The 17171-nt window shown below is 46.4% G+C and overlaps 1 protein-coding gene across 1 annotated transcript; it reads left to right on the forward strand.

Annotated features, from left to right (window-relative positions):
- The first annotated feature begins 7158 nt into the window (after positions 1-7158).
- On the forward strand, positions 7159-16475 carry LOC104254701 (fibrinogen-like protein 1). The gene is made up of 7 exons (XM_009808543.2): positions 7159-7233; positions 8574-8784; positions 9898-10057; positions 13369-13466; positions 13547-13635; positions 15037-15227; positions 16286-16475. The coding sequence occupies exons 1-7, from the start codon at positions 7159-7161 to the stop codon at positions 16473-16475; spliced, it is 1014 nt and encodes a 337-aa protein (XP_009806845.1).
- Positions 16476-17171: the final 696 nt, after the last annotated feature.

The following is a 17171-nucleotide window of genomic DNA, read 5'->3' on the forward strand; positions in this document are numbered from 1 at the left end:
ACCACTGGTGGGTGATGGAAAGTGTCTTGGTAGAGAACTTCCGCCAGCTCCCTTAGTACCCTTGGGGGGATTCCATCTGACCCCATAGACTTGTGTGTATCTAAGTGGTGTAGCAGGTTGCTAACCATTTCCCCTTGGATTATGGGGGCTTCACTCTGCTCCCCATCCCTGTCTTCCAGCTCAGGGGGCTGGGTACCAGGAGAACAGCTGGTCTTACTATTAAAGACTAAAGAGGCAAAGAAGGCATTAAGTACCTCAGCCTTTTCCTCATCCTTTGTCACTATGCTTCTCCCTGTGTCCACTAAAGGATGAAGATTCTCCTAAGCCCTCCTTTTGTTGCTAATGTATTTATAGAAACATTTTTTATTGTCTTCTATGGCAGTAGCCAGATTAAGTTCTAGTTGGGCTTTGGCCCTTCTAATTTTCTCCCTGCAAAACCTCTCAACATACTTGTAGTCCTCCTGAGTTGCCTGCCCGTTCTTCCAAAGGTCATAAACTCTCCTTTTTTTTCTGAGTTCCAGCCAAAGCTCTCTGTTCAGTCAGGCTGGTCTTCTTCCCCGCCAGCTTGTCTTCTAGCACATGGGTACGGCCTGCTCCTGTGCCTTTAAGACTTCCTTCTTGAAGAATGTCCAGCCTTCCTGGACTCCTTCGCCTCCCAAGGGACTCTGTCCACAAGGCTCCTAAACAGGCCAAAGTCTGCCCTCCAGAAGTCCAAGGCAGCAGTTCTGCTGATCCCCCTCCTTACTTCTCCCAGAATTGAAAACTCTATCATTTCATGATCACTATGCCCAAGACGGCCTCCAGCCGTCATATCACCCACAAGTCCTTTCCCGTTCGCAAACAGGTCCAGCGGGGCACCTTCCCTAGTTGGCTCACTCACCAGCTGTGTCAGGAGGTTATCTTCCACACACTCTAGGAACCTCCGAGATTGTTTTCTCTCTGCTGTATTGTATTTCCAGCAGACATCTGGTAAGTTGGAGTCCCCCATGAGAACAAGGGCTAGTGATTGTGAGACTTCTCCCAGCTGCTTATAGAATATTTCTTCTGTCTCCTTATCCTGGTTGGGTGGTGTATAACAGACTTCCACCATGATATCTGCCTTGTTGGCCTTCCCCCCAAGGAAGGATTCTTACCCACAGACACTCAACCCTTTCATCACCACCATCAAGCTCTAGACAGTCCAAACACTCGCTAACATACAGGGCTACTCCACCACCTCTCCTGCCTTGCCTGTCCCTTCTGAAGAGTTTATAGCCATGCATTGCAGCACTCCAGTTGTGCAAGTCATTGCACCATGTTTCCGTGATTGCAACTATATCATAGTTTTCCTGCTGGACAATGGCTTCCAGCTCTTCCTGTTTGTTGTCCATGCTGTGTGCATTGGTATAGATGCATTTTAGTTGGGCTATTGATCCTGCCACCTTTTTGTGGGGAGAAGCCCTAATTCCTACGTGACTGTTCTCAGGCGTTTCTGTGGTTTCTAACACATCAATAACTCTTGCGTCTTTGCGGCTGCATGGATCTCCATCCCCTACCTCCAGTGAGATTGCAGACCGAAGGACCTTGCTAAAACACCATCCCTCAAACATTGGTGTGCCGCCCTCAGGCTTATCTCTAGCAAGCCTGGTTTTATCCCTTTCCCCCTTCAAATCTAGTTGAAAGCTCTTAAAGAAAGGTACTTGTTCAGTAGCTGCCTAACCCTAGAGGCAATTAAATTCATTGGGTACCTCTCTGTTGGGCTGCAGAGATCCCCCTGGAACCTGCAGTTCTGCTCCTGTGTGTTTCCTGGACTGTCCTGGCTACGTATCTCTGCTGCTTGCCCCTGTCTAGCGCAGATCAGGATCCCAAAACTAGGCAGAGGGGTATTGCAGTCCCTGGAACCTCCTCAACAAGCCCAGTGAGACCACCTCACTACACACTGCCATACAACACCCACAGCTCTTCTCACCTCTATGTACGTGTTCTGCATTAAACAACCCTGAATAAAACCACCCCAGGAGCAGAACTTGCTCTTGCCCTTCCTCCTTCCCCATGCCAGCTGACTGCCCTACCCACTAGTGCTCTTCCCTTGGGATGTGCTTGTGCCATAGTGCCAGCCTTGCCCAGCACAAGCTCCGTGCAACCCCTCGCTCTGTGACCCTGCTGGCTTTCCCCCAGCATGTATACCTGCAGCTGAAGCAGCTACCAGGGTTTGGGTTCCCAGGGAGGGGCAGGTACACAGTTTCTATGTCTGGACCTAGCCTTAAGCAGGGAAAAAGACATTTGGTCACAGAAGGCTCTTCCCCTTTGCGGAGTAAGGCATCATGAGATTAAAAGGCTGCAGGATGAGACTTGGCAGATTCCGACTCAGGACAAAAAAAAATAGCAATTAACAATGTGGGTAATTAAGCAGTGGAAGAGCATGCTAAGGTCTGTGGCTGGTTCTTCAACACTTAATATTTTACACCAAAATGTCTTTTTCTCTAAGAGATGCTCTAGTTCAAATGGGAGTGAATTAGGTCAGGTGAGTTCTCTGACCTGAGGTAGGTAGAAGATCACACAGATAATCCACATACTCCCTCTGGCCTTGTGACTAATTCCCTTTGGTGCAGGTATTCTTGATGTAAGTGAGATCCGCTCGGACCTGTGCTTGCCCTCAGGAACTTATAAACTAATTACGTTTGTTGTGTCAACCCATTAGATACTCATAGGCTGCATGCAGACTCATTAGTTAGACTGAATTATGTCTTTACTCTTTGAACATTATCAAAACATGCAGATGTAGCATGTTTCATGGTCTGCCACCATTACTCTTTCTTTGTACACAGATTTCTGCGGTTACTCCTTGCTAACAAACCACAGACTTTTAATGCGCATATGCTGGTTTCGGTTATTTCGTAGATTGAAACTATGGTGGCTGATGTCATCCTGATCTTTTAAATTTATCTTACTTGTGATTAAACCCTTTATTGTTAGATTTTAAAAAAAACAATATTTGTTTCAGATCTCATACAGGTTTAAAAAACCTGGCAGCCCAGATTCCTACAGAAGATGTATAGTAGCTCACACATCAAGAGCCTGCAGACCCCTGGTACCTCCACACCTGCAGTGCCTGCAAAGGAGCCTGGTCCACGGTCTCTCCCAGTGAGCAGGATGTTCATGAAAGGTGGGACATGATAGACAAGTATAAATATAATGGCAAATGCATAAAGCACCTGGATTCAGTGCAAATGAGCTGTTTGGCTTGGAACTGGCTCTAGACCACTCTGAATTTTCCTACGGCACAGCTAGGCCGTTAGATTCTTATTGTCAAAAGCTCAGATCTCTGTACCTCCTTTGGAATCTGAAGCAGTCCACCTAATTTCTTCCCTTCCTCCTTTAAGAACAAACAAACAACGAGGAACTGCTCTTGGGAGAGTTTTGAGAGGCCACCACTGTCTTCCAGCTGCAGTGATGTTCCGTTGGGCTCTAGGGGAGTGAAGGTCCATTGGGTGTCATCTTCATGTCTTCATCCCGACCCATTCTTTCTGGGGGAGACCAGTGCCCCGTGACTGCAGGAATATCAAGAGCTGCCCCAGAGCCACTCTCTTCATTCACGTTTATCCACCAGTTTGCATTCTTGCTGTGCTGGCTGTGCATTTAATGTGTGAATAATAGCTTTTTATGACTGTTATTCAGCACCTACGTACTTTTGCTGGAAGGAGGGTGGAGGAGAGCAGGGTGGGGAGGTTTTTAGTTAATGAAACTGTTATTATTTGCTGACAAGATCACTGAGTATCTTAAGAAGAGGGAATCTGATCTCCTTCCAAGTAACTAAACAGGAATTTGCACTGCAGAATATGTGTGAAGCATGTGTATTCCAGGAAAAAAAAAGAAGAGTGTTTACAGTCCCATTGCCTAGGGACTGCAACATCTGTGAGGAAACAACATCAGAGATCACACAGGGTCCACGTTCTTTACGACGACTTGATTATTTTAGCTCCAGGCCAGTGGAGCAGTACGTGAACACGCCCTCCTGCTAGATCCACCTCACGTGAACTCAACCTCATGGCAATCCCTCTCTTGCGCTTCAGATATTCCTAAAGCTTCATCTAGCCTGGGAAAATAAGTTCATCGTGAAGCAGCTATGCAAGAAACACGTTCCAGCTGACTGGGTTTTTCACGTGCAGACATTGGTGAGGCTAACACTGGTAGAGTCCTCGAGAGAGCATGAAAGTAGTCCAGGTGTCTTGGCTCTGAGAGGTGTGGGGGGTCTCTGAAGGAGAGTTGGACTTTGAGTCTTGCTCCTGCAAAGTTGCAGTCATATAACATACATGCGTGAGTACCACCAGGACTGCAGCTCCACCGCCCTCTCCTACCCAGGGACCAGCAGGAGTTATAGACGTGCGGCCTGATGCTTACTGGCTGTACAGCCCTGCAGATAGCCACAGGGGCTCACCATGCTGCCCCCACTGTGACTCCAACGCTGCCACCGCAGACCCAGGCCCATCGTCAATCCCACCCAGGATCAGGAGGTGCTCGTGGGTCAAGGAGGTTGTTGGCCATTAATGCAAGAGCATAAATTGGTGCACAGTGTCTCAAACACCGTCTGTCTGGTTCCAGTTAAGGAAGAGGCTGCTGTGGATGAAAGCCCCAGGGTATGGTGTGCAGCCCCCCACGTGCTTGGGAGTGCGGTACCTGAGCACCCTGCTGTCAGCTGCAGCTTCTGGCCGAAGGGGCAGAAGAAAGGGCCGAGTATCCACCAAGGAGGAGAGGAGACATTTCACTCATTTAATTTCACAGCTTCCAAAACCAGCCTAAAACCGGGGGTAGAGAACAAGTGAGAAGAAAACACTGTTTACATAATCCTTTGGCAGTGAAATGGGTCAGCGGTTCTTGCGGGAGAAGAGGAATGCAGTTTTTAAGAAATAAACAGCATCGCTGTACTTGGTAATAGCTGGACAGTCCTGCTTTCCTGGAGAGTAATACAGAAGTTTATGATGGGCTTATATACCTTGTCTTTTTGCCCCACGGTCTCTCCTCCGAACACAGCTCTGTAAAATGGAACATTCCTGCTGTTTTCTTTAAACTAATCTGTAATTCCTTGGCCATAACGCAAAGGGAGGAACCCATCTGTTTGTTTGGGTTTTTTTTCTCTCTTCCACAAATGTCCTTGTTTGTGTTAACTAGCAAATCTAATCATGCAGCTCAGAGGAGAGTTACACAACTGCAAACCTCCTGAGATTTCAGTGTAATAGCAAATCTTGCTTAATACCCTCATGTTCGCTTCTTGCTTCAGATTTGCAGCTCCTTTGGTATTACAGCTGTGCTGTGCTTTTACATATAAACCAAATTAAACAGCAAAAGGAATGCTGAATGGAAAAGCTGTGTTGTTTCCACCTTGCAGGACTTACTGAAATGAACTTGGCTGTACTAATTGTGAGATAAAACTCCCGCAAGGAGCATTAGTCTGAGTGATTCATATAAACTCTTACAGAAGTCAGTCTTGGTTGAGCTTCCTAGTCAAATCAGGTGGGTAATGGTGCGCAACCAGCAGAGCCCCTCTCCTTTGGAGAGCACTGCTGATAGAAACCTAACTGTCATTTATCCTCACTGGGAAGCAACAGGATGAGTATTGGGTAACAACAGATAAACCGGGGTTTGGGTAACGCTTTCAGGCAAGGAATTGCAAGTGTCTTTTCTGGGGAACTGCCTAGTGCTGTGAAACGTTCTTCGTCTGCACCCTTGTTGTGGGCCATCTGGAGAGGAAAATCTCATCAACCTCTAGAAATGCAGCCAGGTTTATGATCACTTTCTTTTTCAGTTGACTTTTAAGGGAGATAATCTTATCAGGAGGAAGTCTGAAGGAAAGGCGAGTTACAGGTATGTGCATTTCCTGTGTGTTGATAAAGGTGTATATGAAGTTGCTTTCTTTCCCTCCAGTCTGCACTGTCTGGTTTTCAGGACCCATCGCTCAAACCCATCCTTCCTTTTAGCTTTTTGCCTCCATTCCCATGCGATGGGGCCTGATTCTGACCTCAGCATCGGTGCTGCAGCCATGGGCATGACTGCTGCATGGTGGTGTGAATGAACAGCACCAGTGGTCACGGGCTGGGGGTCCCCTGCTGAACTCTTCTCTCTATGAGCTGAAAAAATGCTGCGTGCTAGGGCACCCACCTGCACGGCATCTTTTATGGGTGACTTCCACAGGGTGCTGCTTCTCTCAGTTTGTTTTGGGCCCTGTCTGCCCAGCTTGGCAGATAGCTGGCTCCCCTGTCGCAGCGGCTTTGCTGGCTCTGGAAGCAGCCCTAGCATCAGCCACTGCGGGGATGCTAATAGAGCCGTAGCTGAAACAAAGCACGTCACTGAGAGCATAGAGCTGGGTAGCCAAGTTGCTGCAGCTTCCAGATGTGAGGCGGGGGAGTTGGTTTTAGCCTATTTTTCAGATTTTTTTAATTCTTTCTGATTTTTTTTTTAAAAGCACCGTGCAAGCACACTGCAAACAATTTGTACTGTTCACTCGCGTTCAGCTGTGTATTCCCAGTGGCAGTCGCTTAGCATTTTTTCCAGCTGAGACTCTCCGACCAATACCGTGTCTGTGCACTGGGGCAGGTCAGCAGCAGAGATCTCTTCCGCTGAAATCCAATCAAAAACAATCCCATGCCCACTCTGTCCCATGCATGACTTCTGCCCTCGGCCTCCAAGGTAATCCCGTCCTGACAGACGGCTCCACAGACCGAGGAGGGGCAATGCCTATGCTCACTCAACCAGGAGGCGGAAGTCCTCTTCATTTTGGGGAGTTTGGGCTGAATAAGGACTGCGTGATTTTGGCCCACCAGTTTGGCAAGGAGTGCTCCAAAGACATGTTATTGCTGAGTGACTTCCTGTGTGTGTGGGCACTCAGGAGAACGGGCAGAGGCTGCTGGAGAGTCACACCATGTATTTATTTCTCCAGGGAAACAAGAGCTTGGACCTAAGCCTCAGTTCCCCTGTCAGCATGCTGCACTGGTGCTTCAGCTTCTCCTTAACATGCGTCTTTTCCCTTATTTTGTCCTGATTGTAATTTCAAGCAACCTCCTTAACAAATTCTGCAGCATTTTCTGGGGAATTAAATATGATAGTGAGGGCAGATTAAATTGTGAGAGGAATTAAAGAAACCTCCAGTGCAGCCTGTCAATGCTTCTTTTCAGGTGATAAGAAATGAGTGTGATGATGCCCTGGTTGCTGCTGCTTCTTCTCCTGGTCAACTTCGGCTCACCTGCACCCAGGTTGTCGGTGTGTATCTCTTAGCCAGTGTCTGTACAACCTCTCAATGGTTTATCATTCCCAGTCATGTAGAGATAGGTGCTCCCCCACAAAAGGGACATGGACCTGCAAGAGCAAAGCAGAAAGGTGTCTGCTGGCAGCTAAAGGAAGGTCACTCTTGCTGTCTTGATAATACAGGGTTTTCATGGCATTAGAGGATGGGCAGCTCTCTGGGCAGCTGGACAGACATTACCAAGAATTAAAAACAACAACAAAAGCCCCTTAAGGAAAAAAAAAAGTCATTTTATGGCCACTGAAGAAATACTATGCTCCATTCCTTCAGGGAAAACTGCCTTCATTTATTCATTATGATTTAAAAAGCAGGAAGGGGAAGAGGTGGTAGGCATAGTCTGAGGCAATCTGTACTCTTCTGATGAGCAAATTACTCTTGGGCCATCCCAAGGAGGTACGGAGCTTGGCAAGGAGAGTTTGGTGAGCTCAGGGCTGTCTGCAGCAGGTTCCTGTGGGCCTCCAGCCTGGAAATCCTCTGTGGAGGAAATCCAACAGTCCTAGGAGAAGGAAGAGGCAGCTGGGAAGCCATGTTTCAGCATGCTCATCAGTCTGCTGTCCTGGGCAACTGCTTGTTTTGCTTATGCCTAGAACTGGTCCTGACCTGGTATCACTCAAGCCAGCTTGCTCAGAGAGAAAATAGCAACTGATTCTTTTTGCACGGGTTTGCTTGGTTGTCATGGAAGAGATTTTGCTCTGATATGTTTTTAACAGAGTAACACCAGTCACAGACTAGATTGTTGCCAAAAATGTTTATCCCAGTCAGTGTGGACCAGATTCTGGTCTTGGTTGTGGTAATGCAGCTCTGAAGTTACTCCTCTGATCCTGATAGGCTCACTGCTTTCCGCTGATTTGCACCAAGTATCAGCTCTTTTATCTTCCAGTTTTACAAGAAGATGTTTCTGTAACCTTGCTGGTTTGACCTGGCTGCAGTGCAAGAGCCGTTTTTTCCCCCTCTTACTACCCCGAACCGTTTCATAGTCTGCAAACACTCCCTTTGAGTTCATTAAATGGGAGTCAAGATGAATGATTTTTGTCCAAAGTAATTCTCTGCGTATCTGATCATATTCTGGAATGCTCTGAGCAGTGGCAAGGTCATTGTAGAAAACCCTTTTCCACTGGGTTCAACTCAACTTTGCACGATTCGTGTATCTTAGAGAGAGACCACCATCGAATTGTCTTGATCCACAGAGGTAGTGTGACATGTTAGGATCAAGAGGAGACAGATACTCCTTCTCTCTCTACCTCTCTGTTCTTACCACTGACTGAAGCATGGGGTTTTTTGTTTTATTTTCTCATAGGAAAAAGATATCTGCCTCCTAGACAACAATAAATTAAGACAAAGGTTAAAACAGCTTCAAGACTTGCTTTACTTATATGAACTGCAACTGAAGGACATCCTGGAGAACACTTACCATAGAACAAAAAGTGGGCTGTTCTCAGGCAACAGGAGCGTGCAGCATGAGATACTTTTACCCACAACCAGTGGAAATTTGATAGTCTATGACCAAGGTACGGTTTGCAGTAGCGTATGTGGAAATTTCAGCTTGCCACAATGTTTATTTCTCCCTGCAGTGTCCCATATGTCATATTTTATTTCTGCTAAAAGTTTTAGAAATTTTAAAGTGGATTGTGTTTTAAAATGCAGTCAGATACATGGGAAAGAGGAGGGCAGACTGGTGGCCCTGGTACCAGCAGACATCCCCTGGGGCCGGAGTCAGCTGGCCCGGCTTTAGGCAGCTACTGCCCAGGTACAAGGCAGACACCTGCAGCTGGGCTTCTCACCTGGGACTCTGGTGTAGAGAGGAACAGGCACCTCTCAGCTGTTTTCCGTCAGACTTACTTTAGAGACCTGCTTTAGGAAGAGATGGGTCTTGCTCTTGAAGAGCCCATTTTCCCTGAGTGACTTAAGTGAGCCTGGAGTGCCTGGCTCAGCTGCAGGCACTGAAACCTGTTTGGAGGAGCCCAGCCTCCCTGTTCCTCAGCTCCTCCATCAATTCTGCAGCACAGTAGCAAGCATGCATACTCTGTTCCTTGGTGTCACTTTGAGAACATTGTCATAACTGGAATCATGGCCTGTAGCCAAGACTTTCTCCTTCGTGGGCATTACATTGAAAGTGTGAAGCACTGAGGCCCTAAAGGCACTCTCCTGATACAGCCCTAGTAGACCTGGTCACAGGAACTTAGCCTCTTATTTTAAAAATATTGGGCCCCCATCTAATCTGAAGTACAGCTGAGGTTACCTTCCACATGGAAATTAGCTTCCCTGCAAACGATCTTGCTGACAGAACCAGCCCTGGTCCTGCATTGCTCCCGTGCTATAGCCCCAGCCTGAGCTGCAGCTGTCCTGTATCTCACCAGAGATTTGGGAATGACTCCATCATAGGGCATGGCTGTAAAGGCTCTCAAGCCTTGCTGCTCTACATCAGGCCCAGCAGTTTGCAAACCAGCATTGCTGGTACATTACGGAACTGTTTGCTTTGGCTTTGCAGGGCTTGCAGAGCTATACACCCACTGCCTGAGTGTCCTTGTCCTATACAGACTCTCAGCAATGTCTTCTCTTGCCTGCACATACCCCTTTGCTTTCTTCCTCACCGTTTAACAAATCGATACTTATCTGCCTAGATTGCTCTGCAGTGTATAATCGGAAGAATACCAAAAATGGCTACTACCGGATCAGGCCCAGAGCAGACCGAGAGCCTTTCCTGGCTTACTGTGACATGTCTGATGGTGGAGGATGGACCGTCATTCAGCGGCGGAGTAATGGCAAGGAAAATTTCAACAGGTGGGTATGTCGTGGTTGCATCAACAGGGCTTGCAGTCAGGCCTCCAGCTCCCACCCCCGTCCTGCTGCCTGGCAAAACCCAACATTTGAGAAGCAGGGTATGCAAGACTATCCTTTAGCGATGATAACTCTGTGCATTAGGACAATGTGGTAGCAGGAGACCATTTTCAAAATGGACCTATAACACCTTTTCCATGGCTTCTCTGCATTTGACTAAGCACATACATGTGTGCATATTTGTTTTATCATTATTGGAGACTGTCGAAGGCTCCAAATTGGCAGGTATCCGCTGCCAGCACATAGACTGAGACCTGTCAAATGTATTATCTATTCTCATACCAAGGATTATGTTCGGCATGGTGAAACATTTATTACCGTATTGAGATAATTCAAAAAGATGCCAAACCACTGGTCCAGCTTGTCCTTTCTCTATGCAAAATCCCAGAGAGGTGACTTTCACCTGGAAACCTCCAGGAACAGAGATGCTCTGGTAGCACAGTAAAGAAGAAACATCCCTATGCAGATTAATTCACTGTCACAGCGCACACAATTTCAGGGCATGTCTAGTGTCTCTTACAGTGAGTGCAGTCCATTGCAAAGCTACCTCAACTGGCCCTAAGATGGCTTGCCCAGAGAGTGGTAGTTATCTAGCCGTGGTAGTTCAGCTCTCAGCATAGGTGAACGAAAAACATCCTGAAGAGCAGAATTGAGTAGTATGTAGGTCAGGCAGAATTAATATCCCTGATAACAACATGAGAGAGGGAATAAACACAGAGTTAGTAAAACTGGAAATGATGATACACAGGAAGTATATCATAGAATCATAGAATCATTTAGGATGGAAAATACCTTTAAGAACATCACGTCCAACCGCTAACCTAACACTGCTAAGTCCACCACTATACCGTGTCCCTAAACTCCTCATCTACACATCTTTTGAATATCTCTACCAATGGTGACTCAACCACTTCCCTGGGCAGCCTGTTCCAATGTCTGACAACCCTTTCAGTGAAGAAATTTTTCCTAATATCCAGCCTGAACCTCCCCTGGTGCAACTTGAGGCCATTTCCTCTTGTCCTATCACTTGTCACTTGAGAGAAGAGACCAGCACCCACCTTTCTACAACCCCCTTTCAGGTAGTTGTAGAGAGCCTCCTCCTCTCCAGACTGAACAATCTCCGTTCCCTCAGCCACTCCTCATAAGTCTTGTTCTCCAGACCGTTCACCAGCTTCGTTGCCCTTCGTTGGATGCGCTCCAGCACCTCAATGCATTTCTTGTAGCGAAGGGCCCAAAGGTGAACACAGTATTCGTGCTGCAGCATCAGCAGTGCCAAGTACAACAGTATAATCACTTCCCTAGTCCTGCTGGCCACACTATTTCTGATACAAGCCAGGATGCTGTTGGCCTTCTTGGCCACCTGGGCACACTGCTGGCTCATATTCAGCCGGCTGTCAATCAACACCCCCAGGTCCTTTTCTGTGGGGCAGCTTTCCAGCCACTCGACCTCAAGCCTGTAGCGTTGCCTGGGGTTGTTGTGACCCAAGTGTGGGACTCGGCACTTGGCCTTGTTGAACCTCATACAGTTGGCCTCAGCCCATCGATCCAGCCTGTCCAGATCCCTCTGCAGAGCCTTCCTACCCTCGAGCAGATCAACACTCCCGCCCAAATTAGTGTCATCTGTAAACTTACTGAGGGTCATCTGTAAACTTACTTTCAATGAGCCCCACTAACTCCTGCGCCAGGATCCTTCTCCCCCTCAGGGACAGACGTTCCCCGCCTGTCACCAGCAGGCCTGGTGCCGTATAGAGCGACCCACGGTCAAAGAATCCAAAATTCTGCCGGTAACACCAGTCTCAGAGAGGTATTGATCAGCTGGCTCTTCCTGCTTCTTCCTCGTCATTCCCTGCCAATGGAAGGATGTAGCAGAACACCACTTGTGCTCCTGATCCCCCGACCAGTTACCCTAAGGCCCTGAAGTCTCTCTTGATTGCCCTCAAGCTTCATGTCGCAACTTCATCACTGTGTACCTGAAGAATCAATAATGGATAATAATCTGAGGGCCGTACCAGGGTAGGAAGTTTTCTTGTCACATCTTTAACATGGGCCTCAGGATATGTGACTATCAAAGATAATACATAAATAACAGCGGAGATTTTAAGAGAATGAAATGATGAAAAAAAAGTAACAGCAGGAGATTTCATAGACTCATAGAATCATAGAATGGTTTGGGTTGGAAGGGACCTTAAAGATCATGTGGTTCCAACCCCCCTGCCATGGGCAGGGACACCTTCCACTAGACCGGGTTGCTCAAAGCCCCGTCCAACCTGGCCTTGAACAATTCCAGGGTTGGGGCATCCACAACTTCTCTGGGCAACCCGTTCCAGTGCCTCACCACCCTCATGGTAAAGAATTTCTTCCTAATATCTAATCTAAATCTACCCTTTTTCAGCTTAAAGCCATCACCCTTGTCCTATCACTACATGCCCTTGTAAAAAGTCATCCTCCAGCTTTCCTGTAGGCCCCCTTCAGGTACTGGAAAGCTGCAATAAGGTCTCCCTGGAGCCTTCTCTTCTCCAGGCTGAATAATCCCAACTCTCTCAGCCTGTCCTCATAGCAGAGGTGTTCCAGCTCTCTGATCATCTTCGTGGCTTTCTCTTAGAAAGATGAAGCCAGAGAATGCTGATAAAAATAAGTATATATCTTTGAAGGACAAGTTGCCATATCCAAACAGTAATCCTCTGAAAAAGCAGAGGTGAGAGTGGTCAACGAATCAGAAATAGATTTGAATGGAACAGGAGCACAAAGCAGAACCAGATATTTTCCTTTGAATTTCATCTGGAAGCTTTTGTCTGAAGCGTCTATTCAGTTTCTGTTTCTTCACTGTATCACATCATACATCCCAGATTGTACCATATATTAGACTGCAACATTCATTTCCAGCCAGGAGTGCATTTGAATTACGACTTTCTGAAGAACAATATCAGATGCGTTGCTTAAGACCGGTATGACAGCTGCTGCTTTCTGCTTCCATCTGACTGACAACCTCATTCTGCGAGCACTGCATCTGGCAGTTTGAAGGTTTGATCCCAGTATCTGTGTGTGCACAGGTTTAGCAGGCCAAGAAGTAAGCTGTGAGTTGTATTTACTTCTAAGGCAGAGTGACAAATCTCAGCTTAGCTTGCAGCGAATCAGAAACTTTTAGAAAACAACATCTAGAGATACAGCTGAAGTTTTACTTGTTACCATAGCTAAGTCTCACAAAGGGTCTAATTCCCTCACATGCTGAAATTGATATTTGTATCTCACTGCAGGAAATGGGATGATTACAAACTGGGATTTGGGAAATTCCAGGGCAAGAATGATGAATACTGGCTGGGCAACGACCACATCTATGACCTGCTCGCTAGAGGTGCAAGTATTTTCCCTCCACAAATTTCTTTCCAATTTGCATGAGATAGTTCATTTAACAGAACACCACTTTGTGTTTAGGAGAGAGCTCATTAAAGATTGACCTGATGGACTGGCATGGGGAAAGACGTTATGCAGTCTATGAAAATTTCCAGCTTGCGAATGAGCAGGTAAGAAATGGAGAGAGTGGTGATTTACTTGTTTTATCTGTCAGGGTGGGGCACCTGCATGTGCAGCATCAGACTTCATTATCAGGGTTGTAATTACAGCTCTGCAAAACTTACCTGCTCTGGTTCCCTGGGATTCCTGGTTTGGCTGACTGACAAAAAGCCCTGGGAGCAGGGTCATAAGCCTGCGACTTCTTCCTCACAACCACTGAGTGCCCAAGCCACTGGGTGACAGGATCATGCGTGCTGTCTTGCTAACTCCGCTGCTGCAGGGACAGCAGCTCTCTGCGGCAGGGCAGAGGGGTGCCCATGTGCGTTTGCCTCCGGTCTCATGGTTAAGAGAGGGAGGGAGGAGGTAAGGGTTTGAACCTCTGCAAGTAAACTGAACCCTGTTCTCCTACTTCCTAGGAGACTGCTTTAGGCTGTCACATAAAAGGCAATCACCAGAACAAACTCTCTCTACTTTGTTTTAAAAGAAGACAGTGAATTCTAATCAAAGATTTGAAAGAGCGGTTGAAAGTTCCTATCTTGAAGGGACATACCTGTAGCACTACACTTAGTGCTACAGGCACAGAAAGCCCAAAGACAGACATATCCCTGTATTTTCATGTTTGCTTTCTAGCTTTAGACAGCATCCTGCTCAATGCAGGTGCTGTTCTTTGCAGTGCCTTTCTGAACACTATGTGTAAGTGGCCCAAATACACAAGGTCATGAGTTCCATCACGTGGACTAGTCCTAGTTCCAACTCCATCACCACTCCAGAAATGTATGCATTACATTCAGTTTGCAATTAGAGTTTTCTTATGAAAAATTTGAACAGCTTCATTTTAATACCTTATTGCTATTTTTCCTAAATAAAAGTGGAATATGATGACAGGGAAAAGCCCACACCACATAAGTAATCATCCATCTCGTATCAAATGTCTCTTAGATCCTGTGCACAATGGAACTATTATTCTAAGTATTCCTGCCAGGACAGGACCATTTAGCTAGAAATCAGATGGCTTCTAGCTCTTGGAGGAGCGAAACTCCTAAGGAGTTATTCTTGCTGAACAACTGATCAGTTTATGAAGGGAACTACTTGGCACAGTTTCCTGCCAAGTTGTTCTTGATGAGCTAGGAAGAGCCTTCCAGCTTGTTGCGTGGTGTATCAAACAGTTATTGAAGGACAATAAAGCCTGAATCCCCTTGTAGTGGCAGCCATAATTAGCAATCCCTTCTGGAAGTTTAAATCCTGCCATGATCTACACTAGGATCATTAAAGCATGGGGCCAAAAGTCACCCTTGACTTCAACAGTCATACCTTTGACAGTGGATACAATGGCCAGCGCAAATTTGATCTGAAAAATGGGAGGAAGGGCAAAAAGAGCTGATATCAAAGACATGTTTCACATATTCTTGCAGGACAACTACAGGTTATGGTTTGGCACCTATTCTGGTAATGCTGGTGACGCTCTGTCTGGTGGAAGCAATTTTGAAGATCAGTGGTCAGCCTCGCACAGAGGGATGCAGTTCACCACGTCTGACAAGGATCACGATCGATTCCTGGGAGGCAACTGTGCATTAGAGAACAAGGGTGGTTGGTGGTTTAACAGGTATGGAAAACAGTTGATTCCTCTCGGATGCATAGGGTGTGCGTGGCTGTACAGCCAAAAGGACTTGCCTGCCTTACAGCAGCTGGAGGTTGCTGTGTGCGTTTGCCACCTCGCACAGCCAAATCAAAGATGTTCACACCTACAGATCCTCAAAGGAAAGCAATCTGCTTCCTTTATTATGAAGCAAAGCAGGCAAGTTGCATTCATTTTAAGAAACTGAGCCACAGGTAAGTTGGATTCATTTTAGGAAAATGGGTCAGAATAAATGCATAGGGGGGAATGACCTGGAAGGAAAAGAGCCCAATTAAAATTCCTGAAAGTGCTTCGAGTTATATCCCAGGAAAGAAAACAACTGCAGCCACTGCAAGGTGAAGTGTGAAGAAGGTGAAGAAGCTCCACTTCATTGTGGAGCATGTCTAGGGGGTGAGTTAGATACCCCTTAGTAGTCCTGATGGTATGTTTGCTAGTTGGGCATACCCTACACATCAACAGACAGAGACTCAGGTTCACCAGCCCTGGAAGCATGGACACACTGCTCTCAGTTTTTCTCTGCATTAGTGCAGGATGAGCTTCTTCTTTGACCAGGCCCTCAGCACATACAAATTGAAGTCAGTGAAGCTACAAATCAATAGTGGGATTTACCTTGATTAAAAGACATCTGCATTTTTAGGTGTCAATACATAGCTGCCTACACTTGAGCTAGAGCCTACCAAATGGCACTACACCCCTCTGTTTAGGCAACTGAATCATGTCCCTAGTTAATACTCTTGAAGGAGTCAACAGGCTGAATTATCTGACCAGTGTAGGTGTCTACTTTAGGATGACCCACATACTTCTCTGGGTTCCATTAAATGCATTAACCAGATCTCCATGGGCTATTGTAGGACTTTAGATAACCAGTTCAGTATAGACATATTTAGGTGTCTGAACCTGTCAATGAAACCTGCCCTGATATTTCTAAATGTATGTTGTGTAAAAATTGTACTTCACTGTAATGATGCAATGTCTTCCCACGCTAAACCTAATCTCCTTTTTTTCCTCTCCTACATCATTACAAGGTGCCATGCCGTAAACCTCAATGGACGATACTACAGAACAGGAAGGTACAATGGATCCCATGACAATGGCATGGTTTGGTCTACGTGGCATGGGATGTGGTACTCGCTAAAATACTCGGCCATGAAAATCAGGGTTCCGTTCTTTGTTGACAGCGAGAGTGGAGATGGTGAGAACAGTCAGGACAGCTGAAACCTGCTGCTTTGGGGAAAAAAAAAAAGTACAGGCTCAAAAAAATTGTATACATTAATAGCCAGCCCTCTGCTGCTGCCGATTGCCAAACCTGCACTGTGACAACTGGAGTTGCACCTGTTTCTACTAGCTGAAGCTAACATCACAAATTGTTTCAGCACAGCCAGCCAACAATTTAATGGAAAACGTAAGGATCTCAGGCATGGAATAACCAGAGTTTTCTTTTTCAGCAATTTTCAGGAGTTCATTGGAGAGTGTTTATGAAAAACTCTCTGCACCTTGAATGATCAAGCATGTTCTTTTAGCTATCTGTACTCTTCGAGGGCTAAATCTTTCTCCTCTTGATTTTAACCATCAGTACTTCAGTTATGAGAACATAAGAATAGAAACAACAAGGTGATGGGGAATTGGGCTTCATCTGGTGTGCCTTTGTTAGTGCTTTGTTCTGGATCAGGAGAATGTTTTTAAGCAATTCTCCCTATGGTCCCTAATTGCCACATTTCAGTTGCAGAACGCTCCTGGAGTGTGTGAAACCAAACCAGTGGATGGACGTGCTCCAACTGCTAACGTGCATCCAGACTAAGGCTACTTCAAAGTAAACCCGCACAACATGGACAGTGTGGACACTGGGTTTCATTGCCAACAGCTTTCCGCTGCAGATCCCACTTCTATAGCACACCGCGACACATTAATGCA

Source organism: Gavia stellata, chromosome 1, assembly GCF_030936135.1.
Source record: "Gavia stellata isolate bGavSte3 chromosome 1, bGavSte3.hap2, whole genome shotgun sequence".
Taxonomy (NCBI): Eukaryota; Metazoa; Chordata; class Aves; order Gaviiformes; family Gaviidae; genus Gavia; species Gavia stellata.